General features: G+C 40.3%; 1 protein-coding gene across 1 annotated transcript in view; it reads right to left on the bottom strand.

Annotated features, from left to right (window-relative positions):
• Positions 1 to 25,235, bottom strand: part of SCFD2 (sec1 family domain containing 2) — a 294,635-nt gene that overhangs the window by 168,030 nt on the left and 101,370 nt on the right. The window contains exon 5 of the mRNA XM_065405129.1: positions 6,906 to 7,155. Coding sequence (XP_065261201.1) covers positions 6,906 to 7,155 — 250 coding nt within the window. The remainder of the gene's footprint in view (positions 1 to 6,905; positions 7,156 to 25,235) is intronic.

Raw genomic sequence — 25,235 nt, 5'->3', positions numbered from 1 at the left:
GGCTTATACCAATGCACTTTAATTTGGTAACATATTATTCCTGGAGGAATTCTGTGCCAAAAAAATAAAAATTATGTCCACAATTATTATAAAATTCTGCAAAATTCTGCATATTATATTTGCCAAAATAACACTATATAATCATTCCAATTTCAATTATTTTGGTAATTTATTTCAAAATACCTGTCAGCTACTATGTCTGTAACAATACAGATGCCAAAAAAAAAAATCCCCCAGGAGTAAAGAGTTAAACAAACCCCTATGACAACTCAGTTCCTGTTTCTCTGCCCCCTCCCCCCAAGAACCCAGTTGCGGGGTGCCCCCCAGTCCAGACACTCACACCTCCTACCCCTCAGGGCCCAGCTGCGCCCCCCCCAGCCTAGACACTCACACCCACAACCCCCCAGAGCCCAGCTGCAGCCCCCCAGCCCATAAATTTGGACCCCCTCTTCCCCCAGACCCCAGTGGCAGGGTGCCTCCCAGCCCAGACACCCACACTCCTTACCTCCCCCCCAAGAGCCAAGCCACAGGGTGCCCCCCATCCCAGACACCTGCATCCTCTACCCCCCAGAGCCCAGCTGCAGAGCACCCAGACACTCTCATCCCTCCTCCCTCAGAGCCCAGCCACAGGGTTCCCCCCAGCCCAGACACCTGCATCTGCTACCCTCCAGAGCCCAGCTGCGGGCCACGCCCCAATCCAGACACTCACATGCACCCTGTACCTTCCCAGAGCCCAGGGATGCAGAGGGAGAAACAGTCTGATGTTGGGTCCCAGGCATGTACAGAATTTCCTGCACACCACCTCCTTCCTTCAGGGCATGCCAGGAACTGCAGCTCCCCGGAACCCTCCAGCTCTCTACCCCTCCTCCCAGTAATGTCTTCTATTTGCAAGCTGGGCTCTGTCAGGTCCAGTGGACCCCAGTGGCAGCCAGAAACTCTGCAGCCCATTTCTGGGGGGGAGGGAGGAAAATCTGTGCAGAACATTAGTTTCTGTGCAAATTGTGCAGTGGCACAGAATTCCCCCAGGAGTATCATACTAAAAGAAAGCACTGGTACAGTGCAATGCATCTGTTAGGGGTTTACTACATCAGTGCAGTTATACCAGTACAAATTTCAGCCTCACAATATATAATAAATGTGCATTTACACTTTAAAAGGAAAACAGGAATAGAAAATAGAATGACAAGAGTTATTGTTGTGAGAGAATTCCTGACTTCTGATTACTTGACCTTGCAATCTAAATAAAGAACATCAACAAAATTCTTTAACACTAGGTTTTGGTATTTAATGTCCCTGGTGCTTTGAAGGACAGGGAGAAGACAGAGAAAGGAAAAGTGTGGACCTCTTCAGCTTGCAGATCTTACAAGATCTGCAAGTGAAGGGGTGTGCCAAGGAGGGTGCACTTGGGGTATCGGCTAAGGTTCAGAATCACAATTAAGGTCTAGGTTTTGATTTCAGCCTCATCCAAACTAGAACCAGAAAATAAGCTTGGTAAAGGTTTGTACCTGGGGCGTACAGCACAATGCCCCTGAAATTCAAAGGATTCTGATTAATAAGAACACAGGAATGGCCATATTAGGTCAGATCAATGGTCCATCTAACCCAGAATCCTGTTTTCTGACAGTAGCCAGTCCAGATGCTTCAAAGGGAATGAACAGAACAGGGCAATTATTGAGTGATCCAACTCTGGTCATCCAGTCCCAGCAGTCAGAAGTTTAGGGACAGCCAGAGCATGGGGTTGCATTCCTGACCATCTTGGCTAATAGCCATTGATGCACCTACCCTCCACGAACTTATTATTTTTTGAATCCAGTTACACTTTTGGCCTTCACAACATCCCATAGCAACGAGTTCCACAGGTTGACTGTGTGTTGTGTCAAGAAGTACCGGTACTTCCTTTTGTTCTTTTAAATCTGCTGCCTATTAATTTCATTGGGTGACTCCTTGTTCTTGTGTTATATGAAGGGGTAAATAACACTTCCTCATTCACTTTCTCCACACCAGTCATGTTTTTACAGACCTCTGCCATATACCCCTTAGTCATCTCTTTTGTAAGCTGCACAGTTCCAGTCTTTTTAATCTCTTCTCACGTCGAAGTTGTTCCATACCCTTAATCGTTTTTGTTGCTCTTCTCTGTACCTTTTCCAATTCTAATATCTCTTTTCTGAGATGGGGAGTCCAGAACTGCATGCAATATTCAAGGTGTGGGTGTACCAAGGATTTATATAGGGCATTATCATATTTTCTGTCTTATTATCTATCCTTTCCTAATGGTTCCTAACATTCCGCTAGATTTTTTTGACTGCAGTTGTATATTGAACAGATGCTTGCAGAAAACTATCCACAATGAATCCAAGATCTCTTTCTTGAGTGGTGACAGCTAATTTAGACCCCATCATTTTGTATAAATAGTTGGGATTATGTTTTCCAATGTGCATTACTTTGCACTTATCAACACTGAATATCATCTGCCATTTTGTTGCCCAGTCACCCAGTTTAGTGAGGTCCCTTAGTAACTCTTCGCAGTCAACTTTAGACTTAATTATTTTGAGTAATTTTGTATCATCTGCAAGTTTTGCCACCTTATTGTTCACCCCCTTTTCTAGATCATTTATGAATATGTTGAATAGCACTGGTGCCAGGACAGATCATTGGAGGCCCCACTATTTATCTTTAGTCCTACCATTTGTTTCTGATCTTTTAACCAGTTACTGACCCATGAGAGGACCTTCCATCTTATCTCATGACTCCTCACTTTGCTTAAGAGCCTTTGGTGTGGGACCCTGTCAAAAGCCTTCTGAAAGTCCAAGTACACAATATCAACTGGATCACCCTCGCTGATTGCCTCAAAGAATTCTAATAGATTGGTGAGGTATGATTTCCCTTTACAAAAGCTGTGTTGACTCTTCCCCAACATATCATGCTAATTTATGTGTCTGATAATTCTGTTCTTTACTAGTTTCAAACAATTTTCCTGGTACTGAAGTCAGGCTAACTGATCTGTAATTGCCAGCATCAGCTTTGGAGCCTTTTTTAAACATTGGCATTACATTAGCTATCCTCCAGTAATCTGGTACAGATGCGGATTTATGCAATATATAACAAACCTTAGCCTTCATATAGTGGTTTTCATCTGTAGCTCCCAAAGTGATTCACAAAAGATTGGTATCCATTCATTTTACACACTGGAAGCTGAGACACAAAGAAAGTAAGTGACTCGCCCAAGGTTACACAAAGAGTCTGTAGCAGTCAGGAAGAGCACACAAGTCTTGACCACTAGTGCTATGTTCTGTTCACTGGAACATGCTGCCTCTCTTCTAGTTCATAGTTTTGGCCCTGTTTTACTTATAGGTAAGGCTAAGATTTTGTCAAGGTTATTTTTAGTAAAAAAGTCACAGCCAGGTCACAGGCAATAAACAAAAATTCACGGAAGCCGTGACCTGTCTATGACTTTTGCTGCTGCGGGTCCATGGTTTCCCCTGCCACCGTGGTGGCTGGGAGCTGTAGGGTTCCCCCTCTTCCCGCAGCAGCTGAAAGCTACAGGGGGGCGGCTGGGAGCTACAGGGTGACCATATTTCCCAAAGAGAAAATGGGACACCCCCAGCTGCTCACCCAAGGTGTCCCTCTCCTCTCCCCCCCCCCCCCCCCCCCCGCTCAAGGGAGCTGAATTAAGCTTGCACAGGCAACCTAAATACTGGCATTCCCTAACTTTCAAGGGCTTGACTTAGCAAACTCAATAACATTATTTTAACACAGGCTTTTGGTATGAAATTTCCGAGGGTTGATTGTAACAAGCCTGTGATCATGTTTCATCAGCAGGCTCTGAACCCTGAACCTTCAGCACTGCTACTACTTGAGCTTCAGGACTAACTTTGGTAGCTGGCAGCAGCAGAAGACTTATCTCAGAAGGTGGATGGACTGTGGAGACAGGACCAAGGGGCGGTTGGGGGAAATGTGGTCTGGTTGTATCTCCCCACTTTGGGAGTCATAGGAACTCTGGCCCCTTCTGGTACCCCCAAGAGGGATAAATGTCGCAATGTGCTGGGTCCATGTGTGTGTATGCGTAAGGCACATGCAACCTTAATTTTGGCTTTTCCTGACTTGAATATTTAACTATGCAATTTTAATGTTCTCCCAACAATTTATTTTTATGGAATTCTCAAATAAGAGATAAAAAGTGTGTTTCCCTTTGTTCTACTAATGAAAACAAATTCATTAAAGCTGGTCGGAGTTTAATTAAGTTTTGCAGCCATTCAAAAGCAAAACATACTTTTTAATTTAAAAAAAAAAATCATGAGATATTATAATTGGAATATTCCAGATCCTCAGTTGGTATAAACCAGCTCAGCTACACTGACTTCAAGGACAGATGCCAATTTACACAGCTAAGAATCTAGACCCAATATTCTCTTTCACAAGCTCTTTCTATGTCTGTAGGCCAATTTTTGTTCTTTTTAGTTAGTCCAATAAAATGTCACCAACAGCTTGTTGTTTGTTTGTTTTTCTTTGTGATTGGGCCAGCAGAACTGACACTTCTAAATAAAGTGCAAACCACAGAATTGCAACAGGTCAAAAAACATGCTAGCAAGCAAACTATACATTATATAGTAAATCACAGACAGACAGACACACACAGACACACACAGAATGACCAGCATTTCATCCATATTTCTTCAGGTAACTAAGGAACTGCAGGAGCATAATATAACTAATATGTGTACTAAGAAACAGTTCAGCCACCTCTTTAAAAATAGCCTTTTACACTCACAATTTGTCTCCTAATGATGTGTTTGTAATGTTTCATACATATCAGCAGGTTGCATGGGCAACTGGCCTTCGTGATCCACAATTAACTTGACTGTGAATGAAACCCTTTATCTGAAACAAAAGTCTTTATAACACATCAGCATGAACTTTTCAAAACTTTTGGTAAACAGCTAAAACCCTCCAAATGAGTCAAGGTATATTATGCAGACAGAGAGCTCAGTTTTCAAATGTGCCTAAATTATGAGATCCAGCTCCATACTGGTACAAAAATATTTAGATGATTAGGAGCACATCTCAAACTCCACTGTTCAAAGATTATGTCTGCAATGTGAAAACAAAGAATTGCTTTTTCAAAATACAACCTATTTGTACTTGGACTTTCATTTATAATTTTTTATTTGCTTGTTCCCTTGAACAGCCTGACATTTGCTTCTACTTAGCAAACCTACAAACACACACAACACTGGAAAAAAGTAAGGAAATCTATGTATAAAATATGGAAATATAGTTAGAATTTAACGTTACTTGGTGAATACTGTGAAGAGCTTACTCCAGTCCAATGAGCTATGTAATCCAGTCTCTATTTGTACTAGCAACTTTGATGGACTGTGAGACTGTAGAGGGCAATAAACGAAGTTTCTGTGCAAATCAGAAAGCAGTTTCCCTGCTGATTCTTCATGAAATTAAATGTTAAATAATTCAGCATCTCCCCATTTTCTTTCTTTGTTAGTCACAATTAAAGAAAATTATAAAACAGTGATTCGAAACATGGATCAACAGAAGAAAAACTTAAACATGAAGATGGAGTTCTGCACAGCAGGGTTCGGTCTGCACAATATCCAACAGTGAATACCACTGAGGTCATTTGGAAACATTATATTAGCACAAGACAAGCCGCATGCACTGAAAAAACTGTCATAGAAATGGAATGCAAGAAATATAGAACACACTCTTTCGCTCTCTCTCTCTCTCTCACCCCCCACCCCCAGAAACTAAAGGGCAAAATGGGCAAACTACAAGCAGTATGCCACTAATAGTAATATCGCTAATCCAAGTCCCACTGAAATCAACGGAAAGGCTCTAACCATCTTCACTGGGCTTTGGAGCAGCGTGTAAGTGCATGATACTTGTGTAACTACATTAAGGTGGAACACGCACCTCCCATTCCAGCACTCACAAAAATAATCTTAAGAGCTTCTATACATGTGGAAATGTACTGGTATAATTATACTGCTATAGTTATAGCAATATAAATCCCCGTGTGGACACGCTTATTCCAGAATAAGAGTGTCATTTTATGATTAATTTATACTGTTCCCAGAGTGACATAAACATGGAGAGTTACACTGATATAACTACAGTGGTAAAATTATGCCAGAAACTTAGACTGTTAGTACTTTGGGGCACGGACTGGCCTTTTGTTCTGTGTGTCACCTAGCACAATGGTCTATGACTGAGGCTCCTAAGCACTAATGCAGTACAAATAATAATTATACCTTCGAACAGGCAAATGAACCCATGGTAGATGGGCAACACAGCCCCCCTTCCATTCTGAAATACTCCTCTTCTGCTACAGTTCTAGTGTTTACAATCTTTTTTTAACAATTTTTAAGTCTGTGGCAAGGATAACTGCAAGTTATTACTTGGCTATTCTACAGAAGGCACTAATAAGTTATAGTGTTTGCCAAAAAGGTCTCACTATGCTTATTATTTCAGTAAAAAATTCAATGTTAGTTTTAGACACAATTTTTTTTTATGACAGACTGGGCAGTTCCTAGCATTCACAACCCTGTGGTTCGCTGAACATGTTTCCAGGATTAATTTTGACTTTCCAAGGTCAACTTTACACTGATCAATGTAAGAAAATTGGGGAAAAGATTACTTTATGAAAACATACAAACTTAACTACTCTTTAACAAAAAGAACAAATTACAAAACTTTCACCAGACTCAGCATTATTCAGGATAACCTGTCAGCATTTGGCTTTTGTGCACATCAGTGATGGAATAATCTACAGGAAATCCTCATGCTTACTCTCATACCCTAACCACCACAGACAAGTCACGCTATTTCTATGCTTTCTTTAGGTACAAATTTCATACCTACTGTTTTTTCATTGCACTGAAATATAAACTCACCTGTTATTTTTTGCAGTAAGGAAGATAGTTCTGGTTCATCACAAAAAGTCTGGACTAGTGCCTTTTTCACCTCTCCTTCAGCTTTATCCAGCTCTTTTCCAGCTTTGATTTCCCCAACCACAGAGTAAATATACACCAGCAAGACAAGGAAGTCTTCAGAGGTATAGTCATTAGCTGTCCTCTCATTATGAGACTTGATCATAGGCAATAACTGGTTCAAAACACTGGGTATCTCTGACTCACCAATATTCTGAAAACAGAGAAGAAAAGATCTTGGTTTCCATAATATAAACAGGTCATTTTTGTCACCATCAGACAGATGCTGCTGCCTATGTGTGGGAACAGCTCTACTGAGTTCTTCTGCAAGGCTGCTCAACTGTTCTCAGATTCTTCTGAAGACCACTTCTTCCACCAAAAAACAAACCAAGTAATGTATTTAAAACAAATGCAAGCGCTGTCTCCTCCATTATGCCATGAACTAACCTTTATGGAGCAACTGCATAATCTCATTGATGTTGCCCCTCTCCTTCTGTTATTCCCTTCACTGCATCAAATTTGTAAGCTCCTTGGGGCAAGGATTGTGTCCTCTCACCTGGACTGTGAGAAGCCTAGCACACTCTTGGGAGTACTTGCAGAGTAACACACTCCTCAGCATAAGTAATGGTGATGGACTCGGGCCCTAGAAGTTTTTCTGTCTGTGTTACCCTATCTGAATATTTTCCAATTTTTCAATTAGAGTTTCTTTCAGAAACAATTAGCTTTTATTAAGGTTGCAAAGTCAAGTACTCAAAAGTTAGGAAATGCCATAATTAAAGTTGCCTGTGATGCTTTAATCTGACTCCCTGTTGCATATGTGTTAGGATAGTCTTCCTCCCCATTCCCCAGAGCATGTTCAGTCACTCTGTGAGGATAGTGCATGTGCTATCTGGTCAGCACTATGACCTGGGAGGGGTTGGAGCATACTCAGTAAGGACAAACTCTTCAGAGACTTCAGCTTCTAATACTGAAGAAGTCTCTGTGCGCAAACTACAATTTTTCAAAGACTTATAACTTGGACAAGTCTGAAGCTAGATCTGCCTGACTCTGTTCAGGCATAGCGGTGTACCTGGAAAGAATCTAGCCCATGGTGGTTTTTAATTATTAGCTTAGCTTTAATTCTGTATAATTCACTGTGTTTTTGGAAAGCAGTATGTTTTTGGTGACACAAATTATTTCACATGTATGTATACATTGATGTTATTATTTCAGATCACTATTGATCCTAAAATGGAAGATGATACAACTGAAGAAAAACAGTTGTAAAGAGCTGCATGGAGGAAGCCATCTGCAGTGAACAACAAGTTTTTATTGGTCCCATAAACACCAATAAAAAAACAGGCACAAATTCTCAAACAGAATAAGTTCTTTTTTGCACGCACCCTGTTTAAGTGTACATGTCCTCTAAAACGGATGTGTTGCTTGGGAACATACAAAATAGAGCATACTCACCTCCTAGTTGAGAGCACACACAGGAACCTGAAATAAGTATGTGCAAAATTGCACACAAACTTGATTGAAATTTTGGCCCGGACTTTTAAAGGTATTTAGGCATTGTGGTGTTCAGCATTGCAACAGCTAACTAACGAACCTATGTCTCATGTTCAAATGTGATTTAGGCACTTAGGAGCCTAAATCCCATTGACTGTCAATGACTAAATGCATTTAAAAACCTGAGCCTTTCCACTTATATTTACATAATATTTACTAAAGAAAGGGTATAAATTAAACTTAACAGCAACACGTCTTCAAAGAAAAAGGAAAGAAATAATAACTTAAGCTGCTACAATCAACTGTTAAGTTAAAAACATGCATTTGGATTTTTGGATTATGATCTATTTTGAAATGTTTTTTCTTATCTCTTGGGAAATGGTGTTACAGTGGATTTCAAATTTAAATGCCAAATTTAAAAGGCTATTTTGTGTAAACAGGCCAGTTGGACTGTAACCTCCATGAAATAAGGGTCAAACCACCTCTTTTCCAACCAGAATAACACAGGGAGATGGGAAATTTGTCTCAAACAAAACCCTTAGCAGTTTGTCATTATCTAACCACCTCTAATGATTAAGGAGCTCTCTCTATGCCTCGTTACAATCAATCAATTATGCTGATTGAACAGCTCCTAAAACACAAGTTTTAAAAATGCAACTGCACATGACCCAAATTTCCTGCTGGCAATGTTGGCTTCAGGTTAGCCCTGTTTGTCTATCATCAAGGGAGCCAATAAAAACAGGTCAATCCTAAACTTTCCAAAGCCTCCATAAAGAACGTTCACAATGTTCAAGTCGGCACCAACGTAGAATCAGACTCTACCACCCTCTCCTCAATTGCACTGTTTGGACGTCTTAAGCCTATGATTGAACATTCTTCAGACTCCAGAGAGAGTTAGTGATAGATTTTTTTCCCTTTCCCCTCACCCCTTCCTTTCTCTTTCTTTCTTTTTTTTAAACTTGAGCTGAGCAATAATTTACTATCCCTAAAGGCAAATGAACTGATGTCAGTTTGCTGACTTCTGCTAAGGGTCTGTTTTTGGTAGATTGGAGAATACAGGAGAAAGTAAAAATATAATTTTCAGTTTCAAAAGAGGGTACATGATATTGTGCTTCAAAAATTACATTTAAAACTGACAAAGAATCTACAGCATTGAAAAGGGAGTATAATAAATAATAAAAAGAAAATATTTTGCCCTTCTGTAGAACCTTCAACCAAGAACAATAATTGTAAATATGAATTAAGCCTATGTAAATCTTGTCCAGTAGGCATCATTACACACCTTTTCTAGTTTGGGAAGCTGAAGTTCAGAGGGGTTCAGTGACTTACAGAAAAGTTTGTAGAAGCTCAAGTCTCCATTCATTTATTGTCGTCCCACAACACCACAAAAGCTGGTGGCAATTTATGTATTGTCCCCACTGTGAGATTTCAGCAGAAATTGTTACATAAGATCTTTGCAACATGTACAAAATACATAAGATCACAGAAGCTAGAGCAGGAAAACATTAGTCCACCCAATCCCATCTCTTACAAATCCATACCATTAGATGGCATGTGTATGTTTTACCTCTTTAATACAGGTTTGCTTGGGTCAATGACAGAGGTGGACAGGAAATGTTAGTGAGTGCCGGGAGGACCAGAATCTGAGACAGCTTTTCCTGTTTCCTCTTTGGAAGGAACAGAAATTGTCAAGAAGTGAACCTTTTCCCCCAAATTAAGACATTCAAAAATATTTTATAATACGTAGTATGCTCCAAACGCAAAAGTACGGTATATATTTCTCTCCTGATATGAGCTCTGAAGTACCATGCTGTTGAGTGCAGTATACCAGATGAGCATCTGATATGTTCAGTTTCCCAATGTTGCAGTACATGATTTATAACGTCTCACCCAATTTTCAGTTGGCTTTTGCAAAAAGTTTTAGATGGGAAATTTAAGATGCAGTTGTGTAATAGAACCCATTGTCAACAATACCATCTACATATTCACGTTTCAAAATGGCATAGTTAATATTTTTTTAATTCTAATTTTGAATAATGTTTAATTTATTATCTCTTTGTAGCGAATGTCAAACAGACTTTGACAGTAAAAACTGATATGAATAGCTTTTGTCTGTGTCCCATGTATGTAGAATGGATTTTCTCAGAACCACTCAATGATAAAGCTGTCATAAGCAAACCAAATTTGTGTTAGTCTGTGGTATGCAACTCTTCTGCTGCTGCTTGTTCTCTTTTTGCTTATTCTCAGAATAGGTAGCGTTACAATCCATCCTTCCCTCCCCCCCCCCTCCCCCCAAAACAAAACAAAACACACACTGAAAAGAGGACTGCATTATCATCCTACCATGACCCTGAAGGCCACATTTTCTATGCATGAAAAGGAACACCTTGCCTCCACTTATTTTTAATGTGTCAGCGCAGTTCATGGAGACTGCTATTTCAGCATGCAATTCTCCAATCTCCATCTTCATCCAAGCATTTAGATCAAATGAAGACAGAGCTGAGCATGTATTCCAAGGGCTTCACCCTTATATTAAAAATGATGGCTGCATTGCAGAACTCCATGGACATGCACATACACAGAGTCCCACAGACCCCAAAGAGGGGGCAGATCTCTGCAGCTGACTGACAATGTGTCACTGAGGTCCTTAGAGGGAGCCACATGGGTTTGGGGTGGAATGGCATTGCCCTCCTTGGAGAACATCCAGACCCCTTCATCCACAAGGAACAACTTCTTTTCATTCCTCTTTTACCATGCCTATGGCAGTTCCATGGGAGCTCCTGCAGTGGTAACCTCAATAAGAATAGAGACCCAGTCAGGGTAAGAAGGAACTCACTCTCTTCAGCTGCTCAGCAGGTCATGACCCCAGATCTATTCAACACCGGGAGATTTGGCCTATTAGAATGTAGCTCCCCCGTGTGAGAGTAATGGGCCTGTGTGCCTCCTACTCTCATTAAACCAGGTCAGGATTTAGCCCTTATAGAGTGACTGCAATGAGTTACGTCTAGTGTGACTTAACATACTAACAAAAGATTCAAAATAAGATCTTATCAAGTAAATTATGCTTCTCAAGATAAGACAAGAAGTCACTGCAGTTTATTATTTATGTAGCATTCTATAAATAAAAGTATCTTCTTTGTATCTTTCGATTTTAAATGCTTGGAGAAGGACATGGGGGGGGAGCGAAAGAGAAAAGGGAAAGCAAAAACATTACACACACACACACACACACACACACACACACACAGAATCCTTAAAAATATAGCTCTCCCCCATATGGTGACTCTTAACCTGACAAGATCCAAATGTGAAAGAGACAATTATTCACACAGGGCATTCAAAATAAGGATGGATTCTTCTCTTTAGTTGAAATATATTTGGCTTCTGCCTCTCTGATATAAATAATTTACAGCAAAATATTACCAAGCTTGAGTGGAATGGAGTTAAATTTGGGTCTAATCAGAAGGCTATCCTCATAGCGAGGGGATTTGAGAGGTATGCACTCACTCCCACCTCTAACACAAAACTTTTTTTTTTTTTTCAGAAACCCTTCAATTATGCCATAATCTGCGGGATCTTTCCCAAATGCAATTTAACTGTTTAATCTGAGAAGATATTAAGGACATCCTGACCATGCCCTCACTTCTCATAATGTCTGAGATTGAATGCAAGAAATCAGGCAGGGTCCCAAGTACTGAACAAGGAACCTAACACAGAGGCAAGACAATTAACTTCCCTGTCTCAACCCCAGATTTTCACAAGGGTTGGATTGACAGGCTCCAGCTTTGTGGACAGAATGGAGAAAAACCCAATCCCAGCAGTTGTGGAGATAAAAAGGAAGCAGAAGAGGCATCCAGCAAGCTTGCAGTGGCTTGAGGGCAGAGGGGTGGTAGGTGCTGCTGAAGAAGGCCCCTTCCAGGTAGAAAGACACAAATAACTAAGAGTGAAGGCAGAGATGGCTCTGTATTCTGCTATGGGGATGATTGGAGTTGTGCCTGATCAGCTTGCTGCTCTTGGGGCCAGTAAAGACAGAATGCTGCTCCCGGTGAAGGGCAAAGGTTCTAGCATGATCCTCAGGCTTAGCCTGACTCCTCTGTCTTTACTCTTATTGCCCTCTCCCCTTTGAGGCTGCTCCTTAAGTTGTCAACCCTGCCTTCCTCCTAAAGCTGGGTGCTTACTGGCCATTTCATCCCTTTAAACGCTGGCATTCGGGAGCTATACCCTCAAAACTTCTGAGATTCAGATTTCCCCACTCTCATCATTTCCTCTACGGTGAAACTTTGCTGGAGGCTGCCTATTCCAGCATAGTTTAGGGCAGGGGTCCCCAACGTGGTGCCCGTGGGTGCCATGGCGCCCACCAGGACATCCATGTGCACCCGCCTGCTGGCCGTCGGACAAGCAGCCGCTGAAATGCCGCCAAGAAGTGGCAACGTCAAGAAGCGCTACCGCCAAAATGCCGCCGAATTTTGGCGGCGACACCTCTTGATGACGCTGCTTCACGATGGCATTTTGGCGGCTGCTTGTCCGGCGGCCATGGTCCTCGGCGGCTAGTCGTCCGGTGCCCGCCCCATGGAAAAGGTTGGGGATCACTGGTTTAGGGCCTTGCCTGTCAAAGTATGCTGGTCCCTATCTCTCTCCTGTTATCTCTTCCCAATCTCACACCGATTGGAGGTTTAATTAAAGAAGAGGAAATGTTGATTGGGGCACAAAGAAAATGTTGACACACTGTAAAAATGAGGTTTTAGCACTGAGCCAGTAACTCCTGAGATCTATTCCCAGCTGTGCCACTAAATCACAGTACTATATGAAATTGAGCAAGTCAATAAACCAGTTTGGGCAGAATTTTCAGAAGGGGCCAGCAGCTCCCAACGAGCACTTCTGAAAATCCAGCCACTTCTTTAGTTGCCTAAATGGGAGCTGAGAAGATTTAAAAATCTGGCCCCATATGCTTCAGATTCCACATAAAACAAGATGCTTGCCTACAATACCTTACAAGAGTGATGTGATGATGAAAATGCTTTACAGACTTAACTAGTGGAAGATGAAAAGCTCCTTGTAATTTATAGAGCTAGTTGGAAAATGATACTTGAAATTTTCTGTGGAAATTCAAATGCTGAAATATTTTGGCCAAACTGCAAAGAATTTCAATTAAGAAATGCTGCTACAGTGCGTTGTTGTGCTTACAGTTCAGGAGCCTCATGCACCCATTCTCCTCTATAGGCTAGGCTCCTTGTATGGACTACTCCTATTATAGACCACGGTCACACTTCATGGTGAGAGGAGGCAGTTGCATCATGCGAGCCTGCAGCCATGGTGCATCATGCAACACACAGTCTGGCTGGGGAGCCCCAGCCCACAGAGGAAAATGGGGAGATGAGGCAACTGAATTACAGCTCCCGTGAGGCACTGCAGCAGCATAGTCAAATCCAAATAGTTTGTTTCCAGCTGAAATATTTCAGTTTTCAAGTGTTTAGTTTCTCTTAAAAAAATTATGTGGAAAGCAAAAACTTTTAGGAAAAAAAAGTCAAAGACCCAATTTTCTGCCAAAAAACTGTTTTGGTGGAAAATTTTCAGCCAGCCCTACAAGGCACAACACTCAGAATCTAATTTAAACAACAAAAGAGTTTTAAAAAATTCAGCTTTATTAATAAACTCTGCTCTTAACCTGCCCTGCCCTGTCTAAGTTTGCCACCTGACATAACTAGTGATAAATGAGTGAAATTCTATTGACTTCTATGGAGCTACACCTATTTACACCAACCAAAGATCTGGGCTAGGGTAGCTATTTAAGGCCCGATACAGAAAAAAAATACAGAAAAGAATACCGGATCTTTTATGTTGTTGGTGTTTACTGCATAACAGAGTGACCTATCAAAGGGAAATTATAACTCATTGCACTAAGCTAAAAGCATTAAACTTATAAACTTCTGGCCAGTGGTTTTCTCGACTGTGTGTCTTCTACAATTCCAAGCACACTGTTGACACATAAATAATAGTTAACACACAATAATAATGAAAGCGTTTGAAACAAGCTGCTCAAGCCACAACATTTTGTAACAAAAGGATGGAACAGTATTTTAAGTTATTAAGGACAGATCTAGCCGATCTTCATGCCCTGAAAAAGATTATTTTCAGATTTGGTTATGCTGCATAACCAATTATGGAAGTATATTTCATTACTTTTTTACCTAATTTCCAGAGGCCATACCAAACCCTTTTTGAACAGTATAATTAATACTGCCCTTTACTTCCTTTCTCTCCCACCTCGCTCTCCCTGCCTCTCCAGAACTCCCCAATTGCTTAAGTGGCAATTTCCTGCTTTCATTAAACTCACATCATCTTTAATCATTTCTTGTTTCTCTTTAGTTATATGCCTGTCAGATTCAGTTGTTAATTGTTATACCATACCTGCAAGGCTTAAACATGTGTTCTAATAAAAAATTAAATACCCTTAGTTGTCCAACACAAAGGCTCATAATACATTTACAAATAACTAATCTGCTAGTGGACACAGTACAAAAATCAATCCATCTCAGGGAGTTATGCTGTCTGGCAATGTATTATTGTATCACAATGTCCAGTTTCTCTTGGTCTCTCTTTGGAAACAATATAAGTTTACAGCTGTGTTAAGATATTTTAATGAGTTCATGGGGGCCCAATAGCAACAGGATGCTAAAAAAAAGGAGATATAAAATAAGTCTGGATTTTATTAGGCAAATCTCTGCTAGCATAAGAACAATTTTACTTAAAACCCTGAGGGTATGTCTCCACTGCAATAAAACACCCGCGGCTGGCCCGTGTCAGCTGACTTGGGCTCGTGGGGATCGGGCTGCGAAGCTATAAAATTGCAGTGGAGACATCTCAGAGAGGGCTGGGGCCTGGGCTCTGGGATCCCATGAGGGGAGAGGGTCCCAGAGCCCAGGCTCCAGTCCGAACTTGGATGTCTACACTGCAACTTTATAGCCCCACAAGCCCAAGTCGGCTGACAGAGGCTGAAGCATAGACATACCCTGAATGCCCAACAGAAGAGAATCATCGACCAGGAAACAATTAATGTGGGCTTCAGTCCAACCCTGCTAGGTCAAAAGCCTTTAGCCATGATGACTTTCCATATGGCATGCTTAGAATAACCATGAATCAGCAAGGTGAGCAAATCTGTCAGAAATATGGGAGGAAGCAACATGTAAACTACCAGCTGCAAGGGGGCTACAGACTTACGTGATGGGAATATGAGAGCAACAGTGAACTGCAGCCAAGGAACATTAGGCTAAGATAATGGGTGCTTAGATACTACAGTATAGGCCCATTACTAGACAGAGATGGTAAAAGAGAAAGAAGAGTTACATAAATATTTCTGTTTTGTATTTGGAAAAAAACAGGATGATGTACTTGTATCACAAGAGGACAATTAATTACTTTCCAGTCCATTAGTAACTGAGGAGGAGGGTAGACAACATCTACTAGGGATAATAATTTTTTTAATCATCACCCCCAGGTAACTTGCACCCAAGAGTCCTAAAACATTTGACTGAGAAGCATCTCTGGCCCACAAAGTTAATTTTTAATACATCTTGGAATACCGGGGAAACTCCAGATGACTGAAGAATGCTAATGTTGTGCCATTATCAAAAAGGTTAAGTGGGGTGACCCGGATAACTATAGGCCAGTAAGCCTGACATCAATCCTGGGCAAAATAATGGAAAAAGCTGATACAGTATTCAACTGATAAAGAATTAATGGAGTATAGTTAATGGCAGTCTACATGGTTTTATGGAAATAGGTCTTGTTTAACAAACCTGATTTCATTCTTTGATGAGATTACACTTTCACTTGATAAAAGGTAATTATGTAGATGAAACATTCTTAGGGGTATAAGGTGCATAAGGTGTTTGACTTAGTACCTCATGGCATTCTGATTAAAAAAATAGCACTATACAATATCAATAGAGCACATATTAAATGGATTAAGAGCTGGCTAACTGACCGATCGCAAAAAGTAGGTGTCAGTGGGGAATTATAATTGAATGGGATCAGTCCAACACTAGGCCCAATGCTATTTAACATTTTCATAGATGATCCTGAATTAAATATAAGAGTATAAGAATGGCCATACTGGGTCAGACCAATGGTCCATCTAGCCCAGTATTCTGTCTCCCGACAGTAGCCAATGCCAGATGCTTCAAAGGGAATGAACAGAACAGGGCAATCATCAAGTGTTGTCCAGTCCCAGCATCTAGCAGTCAGAGGCTTAGGGACACCCAGAGCAGGGGGTTGTGTCCTTAACCATCTTGGCTAATAGCCATTGATGGTCCTATCCTCCATGAACTTATCAAATTCTATTTTGAATCCAGTTATAGTTTTGTCCTTCACATCCCCTGGCAACAAGTTCTGCAGATTGACTGTGCATTGTGTCAAGAAGTACTTCCTTTTGTTTGCTTTAAACCTGCTGTCTATCAGTTTCATCAGGTGACCCGGGCTGGGGTAGGGGGAGGTTCTTGTGTTAAGTGAAGGGGTAAATAACACTTCCGTATTCACTTTCTCCACACCATTCATGATTTTTTTTGACCTCTATCATACTCCCCCCCTTGGTTGTCTCTTTTGTAAGATGAACAGTCTCAGTCTTTTTAATCTCTTCTCAGAACTGCATGCAGTATTCAAGGTGTGGGTGTACCACAGATTTATATAGTGGTATTATCATATTTTCTGTCTTATTATCTATCCCTTTCCTAATAGTTCCTAACATTTTGACTGCCACTGTACAGTGAGCAGATGGTTTCAGAAAACTATCTACAATGACTCCAAGAACTCTTTTTGGAGTTATAACAGCTAATTTAGACCCCATCATTTGGTATGTATAGTTGGGATTATGTTTTCCAAGGTGCATTACTTTGCACTTATCAACACTGAATGTCATCTGCCATTTTGTTGTCCAGTCACCAAGTTTACTGAGAGATCCTGTAGTAACTCATTGCAGCCAGCTTTAGACTTAACTATCTTGAGTAATTTTGTATCATCTGCAAACTTTGCCATCTCACTGTTTACCCTTTTTTCAATATTATTTATGACTATGTTGAACAACACAAGCATCAGTACAGATCCCTGGGGGCAACGCTATTTACCTCTCTCCATTCTGATAACTTACAATTTATTCCTATCCTTTGTTTCCTGTTTTAACCAGATACTGATCTATGAGAGGACCTACTCTCTTACTCCATGACTGCTTAGTTTACTTAAGAGCCTTTGGTGAGAGACCATGTCAAAGGCTTTCTGAAAGTCAAAGTGCAATATATCCACTAGATCCCCCTTGTCTACATGCTTGTTGACGCCCTCAAAGAATTCTCACAGATTAGTGAGGCATGATTTCCCTTTACAAAAGCGTGTAGTCTCTTCCTCAACAAAATGTGTTCATCTATGTGTCTGATAATTCTGTTCTTTACTACAGTTTCAACCAATTGACATTCAACTAATTATCATTGCTGATAAAATTTGCGGATGACAAAAAGATTGGCAGAGTTTCATGAAGATGATAATCATGAAGCTAGGATTGCATGGTAAACAGCCATTTTAAACAAAATGTGTTTTAATACAGCCAAGTGAAAAGTTATCTATCAAGGAACAAGGAACGCAGGCTGTGTTTAAAGAATGAGGGACTATATTTTGGAAAGAGTTCATGATTCTAAGAAATGGTAATGGGGAAAACAGCACAATAAATATAATGGATTTCAAGAAGGCAGACTTTAGCAAACTCAGGGAGTTGGTAGCTAGATCCCATGGGAAGCCAGTCTAAGGGGAAAACCAGTTCAAGTGAGTTGGCAGTTTTTCAGAGAGACAGTATTAAGGTCACAAGAGCAAACTATCCCATTGAGTAGGAAAGATAGGAAGTATGGCAAGAGACCACCCTGGCTTAACCAGGAGATCTTCAATGACCTGAAACTCAAAAAAGAGTCCTACAAAAAGTGGAAATTACAAAGGATGAATATAAACAAATAAGATAAGTATGAATAAGACAAAATTAGAAAGGCCAAGGCACAAAATGAGATTCAACTAGTTAGAGACATAAAGGATAACAAGAAAACATTCTACAAATACATTAGAAGCAAAAGGAAGATGAAGAACAAGGTAGGCCTGTTACTCAATGAGGGGGAAAAACAATAACAGAAAAAGTAGAAATGGAAGAAATGCTAAATAACATTTTTTGTTTCAGTTTTCACCAAAAAGTTTAGCAGTGATTGGACATCTAACATAGTGACTGTCAGTGAAAATAAGGTAGGATCAGAGGTTCAATTAAGGAAAGAACAAGTTAAAAATGACTTAGACAAGTGAGATGTCTTCAAGTCACCAGGGCCTGATGAAATACATCCTAGAACACTCAGGGAGCTGACTGAGCAGATATCTGCATCATTAGTGATTATCCTCAATAAGTCATGGAAGACGGGAGAGATCCAGAGGACTGGAAAAGGGCAAATATAGTGCCAATCTATAAAAAGAGAAATAAGTACAACCCAGGGAATTACAGACCAGTCAGCTTAACTTCAGTGCCCGGAAAGATAATGAAGCAAATAATTAAGCAATTTGTGAACACCTAGAAAATAATAAGATAAGAAGTAACAGTCAGCATGGATTTGTCAAACCAACCTAATACCTTTCTTGACATGGTAACAAGCCTTGTGGATGGGGGAAGCAAAAGATGTGGTATATCTTGACTTTAGTAAGGCTTTTGATACTGTCTCGCATGACCTTCTCATAAATAAACTAGGGAAATACAACCTAGATGGAGCTACTGTAAGGTGGGTGTGTAATTGGTTAGAAAACCATTCCCAGAGAGTAGTTATCAGTGGTTCACAGTCAAGCTGGAAGGGCATATCGAGTGGTGTCTGCATGGATCAGTTTTGGGTCCGGTTCTGTTCAATATCTTCATCAATGATTTAGAAGTAATGGGCTTAATTTGCAGTGAGTGAGGTTTAGGTTGGACATAGGAAAAACTTCCTAACTGTCAGGGTGGTTAAGGAAGGTCAGGAATGGTCTAGATAATACTTAGTCCTTCCTTGAGTGTAGGGGACTGGACTAGATGAACTCTCAAGGTCCCTTCCAGTCCTACGATTCTATGATGATTCTGTGATTTACAGATCAGACTAGAAAGCAACAAAGAGTCCTGTGGCACCTTATAGACTAACAGATGTATTGGAGCATAAGCTTTCGTGGGTGAATACCCACTTCGTCAGACGAAACTTGCCACAGGACTCTTTGTTGCTTTTTACAGATCCAGACTAACACAGCTACCCCTCTGATACAGATCAGACTAGATGATCTTATGATCTCAATTGGCCTTAAACTCTACAAATCTGTGAAACTACAACAGTAAAGACCTTAGAAATATTTATTAAATATATAAATAAGAAAAAAAATATAGCACTGCAAGTTCACAAGCAGGATTTTAATAAAACTTTTGTGAGTTTGCATCACTGACCCTGAATTTTTGCATACATGTATTTTAATTTAGGATAGATCTTGAATCCACTACTGTTTCCCCAGTTTAAGGTGGATTGTGCTTTTTGTTTTTGTTTTTAATTCTCCTTTAATATATAAGATGGGACTATGTTTTGGGCAACTTGCCATTTGGAGTTAAATCTTCCCCAAGCAAACTCATGTAGTGATGTAGGCTTCTCTCTTGTGAACTCAGCTTATGTTTTCCCATTTCTATCATATGGGAAGATACTGTAAGAGGCTTATACAATTCAGCATACAGTAATGTCAGGTTACCGTTGGTTAAGGACAGAAACAAGAAAAGAGAGCATAACCTCACTAATACATGCAATACAACACTAAGCAGGAGAAGCACCTGGTGAATAAAACTGTAAACTCTTTGGCACAGTGCTTAATAGCAGTGGGGGGAAAAACAAAACAAAAATTGTGGACTGCACAGGGGAAATCACTTAGGAACTGCACAAAGGACCAGGGAGGCCACTTTTGAAATATTGGAAATGACTCTTAGGGCTGTCATGCATTAATAAATTATAAGGGAGACTGTTCATAAATACAAATGGCCTCACCTTATGGCCCTACATTGTATTTCTTCCTCCTGCCACCCTGTGTTGTCTCCCTCTGTCTCCCCCCTCCTTCCTTTCTCAGCCATCTCCACTGCATTGTCTCTCACCAATATTCCCTGTCTACAGTCTCTCTCCTCTGCACCTGTCCAACCTCTGGCTTTTGGGGGATTTCTCAAACTCTCAGGAATACGTCCAGACTTTTGGCAGTGTGGCAGTCATTAGTGTCATAGCCACAGGACCCACAAACAGGAAAATGATGCTGATTAGAATAGAGAGGAATGGAAAAATGTATCTTCTCCAGGCAGGCTGCAGATAAAATAGGTCTTGAGCCCTTTGGGTCTTTGAGTTTATTAAAGCAGGTTACCTATTTGTGCAGGCTGCTGAGAGGAGAAGGGTTTGGTGAGGGTTAGATCTGGGGAGGGAAGGGGAGATTGTTAGTGAGGGATAATTTCTTTGGGCTGTCGGAAGGTAAGCTGCTGTTTAATAGCTAATTGTCCTGTACAGGAAAATATGCTTGGACCATAATGAAGCTCAGGATACTGTTTTGATCACCATCATACCAAAAAACAGGGTGCCTTGTTTAATTTGCTGTTATTATTTTGGTCCCAATTTCTCAAACTAAAAAAAAGGCACCATTCTTCCTTTTCCTTTGCGATACCCAACTGCTGTGTTTTGCTTGCCTGCTGTGTTTTACTTACCTATGTTTTGCTTATCAGACTTTTTAACAAATATACCCAAGACTAATATTTCCACCACTGAACATTTAATGTTGCTAGATATTATATATTTCCATAAACACCAGTGACTAGCCAATTCCCATCAGAGAAATGTGTAAAGTAGCATTCCATCTAAGGCAGGGCCTAATACACACTTCAAAATAAACATCAGCAGTTTTCCAGGCACGACCGAACACGTTCGCATTATGCCATAAATGCCCATTTTTCACTCACCCATACCCCTTTTCAGTTCTACCACCTGAAACTTGGCAGCCATACAGGTATATCGGGATCAGAACACATTTGGGAAATATGGAGGAATCTCAAATTATACTAGTTAAGGTACAAGCCAAAATGGTCCTCCCTTAAATTACTACTCAAAGATACAACTGTGCAGAATCTGACAGTATAATTTGGCCCTTCAAGTAGGTTGCTGTCTGTAGACAATAGTATTAGCACTGCTCATTGCAAGTTCAAGCTATAAATTTTGTAAATGGTACACAGATATCCTGAGGAATATGTAGAAAGGTTTGTCTTATCGCTCTTACCATCCCCCTTCTGAAAAATACCCCAAGGAATTCAGTACAAAACCAACAAGAAAAATGCACCACCAGAAACTGTAAGAATGAACCATTACATATGGGAACTGAAATTCACAGAACTCAGGAAATTCACAGATCTATTTCCTGTACCATCACAGTCTCTGCACCTTTCAAAGTAAGCATTTTTATGATAGGGGCTTTCATTAGATGATCACAGAACACTACCCAGTGGGATAGATGTGTCCACATTTTACAAGTACTGGCTAATATTAACCAACTTTGAAATATTTTAAATACTTGCAGAAACTGTTACGTCTACACAGTGTATCTTCTAAAATATAAAGAAAGAATACACTGTATTTGTGTGTGCAGGAAAGTATTCTAGTTCTCCCCACAGTCCCTGCTCAAACCACAGAAAGGACCAAGAATGGCAATACAAAGACATGTTGAAGCCTCCCCGTGCAAGAGGGGGAGGATTCCAGAGACCGGGATCCAGCCCAAATGTCTACTTCACAATTAAACAGCCCTGTAGCCCAAGCCTCATGAGCCTGAGTCAACTGACACGGGCCAGCCACAGGTGTTTAATTGCAGTGTAGACAAACACTAAAATTACCAATCCACAGTGTAGTGCCAAGCCAGTTAATTAACAAAGTAAATGTTATCATAGAGGAATACTGACATCGATAGCCTCTGTACAAGATCCACTATGCTTTAAACAGAACTTTGGCTTTCGGTGTGATTATGTATATATCAGTCGTCAGTAATTTAAGAGCACCTAGTTCATATTTTATCAACAGGATCCTTCATCTGTGGGACATGTTTTATTGGTGGATGCCCAGTCCAGTATGATTTTCATCAGGGAGCATATTTTCCTTCTCTTTTCCCCAGGCTAGGAAAGATACCACCACCTATAGTATGTGTCCATATCAGATTTCATCCTGTACTTTGTATCAAGTTAAAGACCCAAATTCCCTGCCACTAAAATAAGATCAGTTTAGTAATCTTTTTGGGAGCGTGAGGGAATCTAGAGTGGTACTTCAAATGTGCCAGTATTATTCTTTTTTCATATTAAAGTAGGAAAATGACAAGAACAATAGGCTACGGAGTTATGAATATAAACAAATGTAGGTATTTAAAGAATAATTATTGTTTTACAAGGTGGTGCTTATGTTACAGGCAGGGGTTAAATCTCCTGAGACCATCCATTTTTTTCACTTCTCACTTCTCATGGTGACAGCCAAGGATTGCTAATTATTCTCTCTTTTCCTTAGCAAAGATTAATTTGTTCAAATACACATTCTGTTTAATTGTTTAACAAAGCAGAAATCCTCACCTCCATATATTTTAATATGTGGCTGCAGGATAAAAATGATAATAAAAATTAGTTAGCCTACATTTGGTTAAGAAAATAACAATTTCTCCTTATACTTTGTGGCCAAGAGAGAAAAGACCCCAATCAGCAAGTAAATGAAAGCCATGAGAATAGTAAGTTGTGTTTCTTGTAGTATGGAAGAATGAATGGTTCCAAAAGTAAAAGTAAAAAGAGCTGCAGTAACAAGACAAAGGGAAATTGTCTCAAAAGAAACAAACCCAAACTTTCTCACTATTCTGCTGTGTAAGCCAAGATGGGGGGCAGAGAGAAGGCGTTGAAGGAAGGAAAGTAGCAAGGAGAAACTGCTTCAAACTAGACAATGGCATAGAGAGCACACGTATCAAGTTTGCAGATGATACCAAGCTAGGAGGGGTTACAAGTGCTTTGGAGGATAGGATTAAAATTCAAAATACTCTGGAAAAACTGGACAAATGGTCTGAAGTAAATAGGATGAAATTCAATAAGGACAAATGCAAAGTACTCCACTTAGGAAGGAACAAATCAGTTCCAAAATAGAACTACCTAGGAAGGAGTACTGCAGAAAGGGATCTGGGGGTCATAGTGGAGCACAAGTATTGGAGTATTGTGTCCCGTTCTGGGCCACATTTCAGGAAAGATATTGACAAATTGGAGAAAGTCCAGAGAAGAGCAACAAAAATGATTAAAGGTCTAGAAAACATAACCTATGAGGGAAGATTGAAAAAAATGGGTTTTTTTAGTCTGGAGAAGAGAAGACTGGAGGGTGGGGGACATAATAACAATTTTCAACTACATAAAAGGTTATTACAAGGAGGAGGGAGAAAAAATTGTTCTCCTTAACCTCTAAGACTAGGACAAGAAGCAATGGGTTTAAATTGCAGTGAGGGTGGTTTAGGTTGGACATTAGGAAAAACTTCCTAACCGTCAGGCTGGTTAAGCACTGAAATAAATTGCAGGGAACTGGACTAGATGGCATATCGAGGTCCCTTCCAGTCCTATGATTCTAAAGCTAGAAAATTAGCTGAAGTCAGTTATTGCCAGTGACATTACTTTTTGTTAAAGAGTATAAAAAGTAAACTCTTAAGGGGTTCATTGCTAATACCTGCCTGACCACGTTGGAGCCGACCAATATGAGTCTAAGCATTCTCTGTTTAGCCTATTTGTAAGTATACTGACCACATGCTTATAAATATTGTTACTGCATTGGATTTAGTAACTGCTAAGTGCTAGGCTGTTAGACATGTTTAGAGCAACTGCATAAAATACCATTTGGCTTTTGGATTTAATAAAGGATTATGGATAAATTAGTGTTTGGTGGTTTCCCATATCAATATTAATAATTTCAAATATTATTACTAATTTCAACAGTGGAAATACCTGTGGTGAAAAGATTGCAACTCATGTGTGGGGTAATACATGCAATCATGTTTACCAAGTAGCATTTGTGGCATGCCAGACAATAAGTTGAAGGTATGTCACATGTCTGCCTTTCAATCGTGACACACCACAAATAATTTAACATGGTACAGCACTTGTGTCATGTCTTCATCCAAAAGACAGGTGTCTAATACTTTAATTTCACTGACAGGTCTGCTAAAATGTGTCAAAGTCTTTGACTTCCATTTCAGTGCAGTTGTGTTCTCTCAGATGTGAGACCTGATTTTTTAGCCTGGTTGAGCTACATTGGATGGCAGCAAAGGTGGATTTGCTGATCCTGAGCTGGCTCCTGGCTCCACTTAGAGCAGCCTCAGGGCCTCTCTAAATTGTGTCAACAGCCCTTTCAAGCAAAGGGGATGACACAGATAAAATTATGCTGGTTCTATGCCTCCTAGGAATTCCCTCACACTCAGTTGACTACTTAAGCCAGCATTATGGCCCCTTATGGTGTCAGATTTGTGCAAATTGTCCCTAAGCCACATGGTTTATGCATTCAGACTTTTAAGAATAATCAAACATTTGTGAACACACATGTACAGTGTACTCCATATTAAAAAGTCAACTTTTATCCTCCGTTTCCACATGCTGAACTCTGAGATGCCAGAGTATTTCTTCCGTATTTTTGGTGAGAAAGTGAGGAAGGACGGTGCAGTGGTTTAGGGTGCTAGCCTGGGTCACAGGAGACCTCGATGTGATTCCCTGCTGTGCTG

The sequence above is a fragment of the Emys orbicularis genome, chromosome 5 (assembly GCF_028017835.1).
Source record: "Emys orbicularis isolate rEmyOrb1 chromosome 5, rEmyOrb1.hap1, whole genome shotgun sequence".
NCBI lineage: Eukaryota > Metazoa > Chordata > Testudines > Emydidae > Emys > Emys orbicularis.
Note: the sequence above shows the minus strand (reverse complement) of the source record. Positions and strands in the feature narration are given on the sequence as shown.